Genomic DNA, 1,207 nt, shown 5'->3' with positions numbered 1-1,207 from the left:
CGTCTTCTCGTTCCCGGAAGCATCCCATCCACCTCCCTATACCCTCGTTCCTCCACCTGATTCTGTTTCCCTAAATATCTTCATTCAGTTTTATTTTCTCCTCTAATTCACGATTGGCACATATAACTGCATTTGTGCTCTTTTTATCGCGTACATATACAGAGCTTTTACATCACTATCAGTTTTGGTACTTATCCACAAACCCCTTACTTGAACAGAAGCCCCTATCTTCGTCATTGTGGTGTTTGGTGGCCATTCCCAAACTCCAACGCCATTAGCATCCATAAATATGGACTCATCCGTAATGATCACGAAGTTAATGGTGTGCAGAAACCTAACTGAAATGCTTGAGTCGTCGGCTCGTCACTGCAATCCACCCTTAGAATTTCACCATGCAGATTCTACGATACCACCCATAATCGTGACAACACGACAGCTTTCGCATCGAGCTCATGAAAATGCCCGCTTTATTCATGGTATCCGTCATGTCACTAAGGATACTATTGTGTTTCTCCATTTCGATAATCATGAGCAAAATATTATATGGCTTTGGTCTACCATAATAGCTGGCTACTTGCCCGCTTTGTCACCGGGTTTTGTGAACGACCTGGCTCAGCGACGAAAACTTATCTTGCATCTCAAGTTGTTGTTTAAAGAACCCCTTATTCTCACATCAGATCGATTGGTTCACGAGTTTTTGGATATCGAAGGGCTTAATATCGTAATGGTAGAATGTCTCATAAGTCAACTACCAAATGGGATCAACTCTGCTCCAAGGGCAAACTCGGGTCACAAAAAGGGTCCAGAGGATGCGGCGATCCTCATGCTCACATCGGGCAGCACTGGAAACGCAAAGGCGGTGGTGTTGCGGAACAGCCAAATTAAGGCTGCGATGGCGGGGAAAATAGCTCATCATGGCACAAACCAACGAGATATTTTCCTGGCTTGGGTTGCTTTAGATCATGTTGCATCACTTTGTCAAATTCACCTGCATGCGATAGCCCTAGGTGCGCGACAAATTTTCGTTGGTAAAGAGGACGTTGCGAACAACCACATGTATTTTTTGAACCTCATCCACAGCTTTCGAGTCAGCGTGACTTTTGGGTCAAACTTTTACTTGACAGGACTTTCAAATTTTCTGGACAAAATGCAACCTCTGACAATATCACGTACAGGTTGGGATTTGTCATGCCTGAAAGTTATATTT

At 43.9% G+C, this 1,207-nt stretch overlaps 1 protein-coding gene across 1 annotated transcript; it reads left to right on the top strand.

The window, feature by feature from the left end:
- Nucleotides 1-289: 289 nt before the first annotated feature.
- PAAG_02814 (hypothetical protein) lies at nt 290-1,097 on the top strand (the record flags this gene model as incomplete). Its single annotated transcript, XM_002795292.1, has 2 exons — nt 290-1,007; nt 1,081-1,097. 2 exons carry the CDS (start codon nt 290-292, stop codon nt 1,095-1,097), a joined length of 735 nt encoding a protein of 244 aa, XP_002795338.1.
- Between the last annotated feature and the right edge of the window lie 110 nt (nt 1,098-1,207).

The sequence above is a fragment of the Paracoccidioides lutzii genome (assembly GCF_000150705.2).
Source record: "Paracoccidioides lutzii Pb01 unplaced genomic scaffold supercont2.6, whole genome shotgun sequence".
Classification (NCBI taxonomy): Eukaryota; Fungi; Ascomycota; class Eurotiomycetes; order Onygenales; family Ajellomycetaceae; genus Paracoccidioides; species Paracoccidioides lutzii.
The sequence above is the reverse complement of the archived record's forward strand: the minus strand, read 5'-3'. Positions and strand labels throughout refer to the sequence as shown.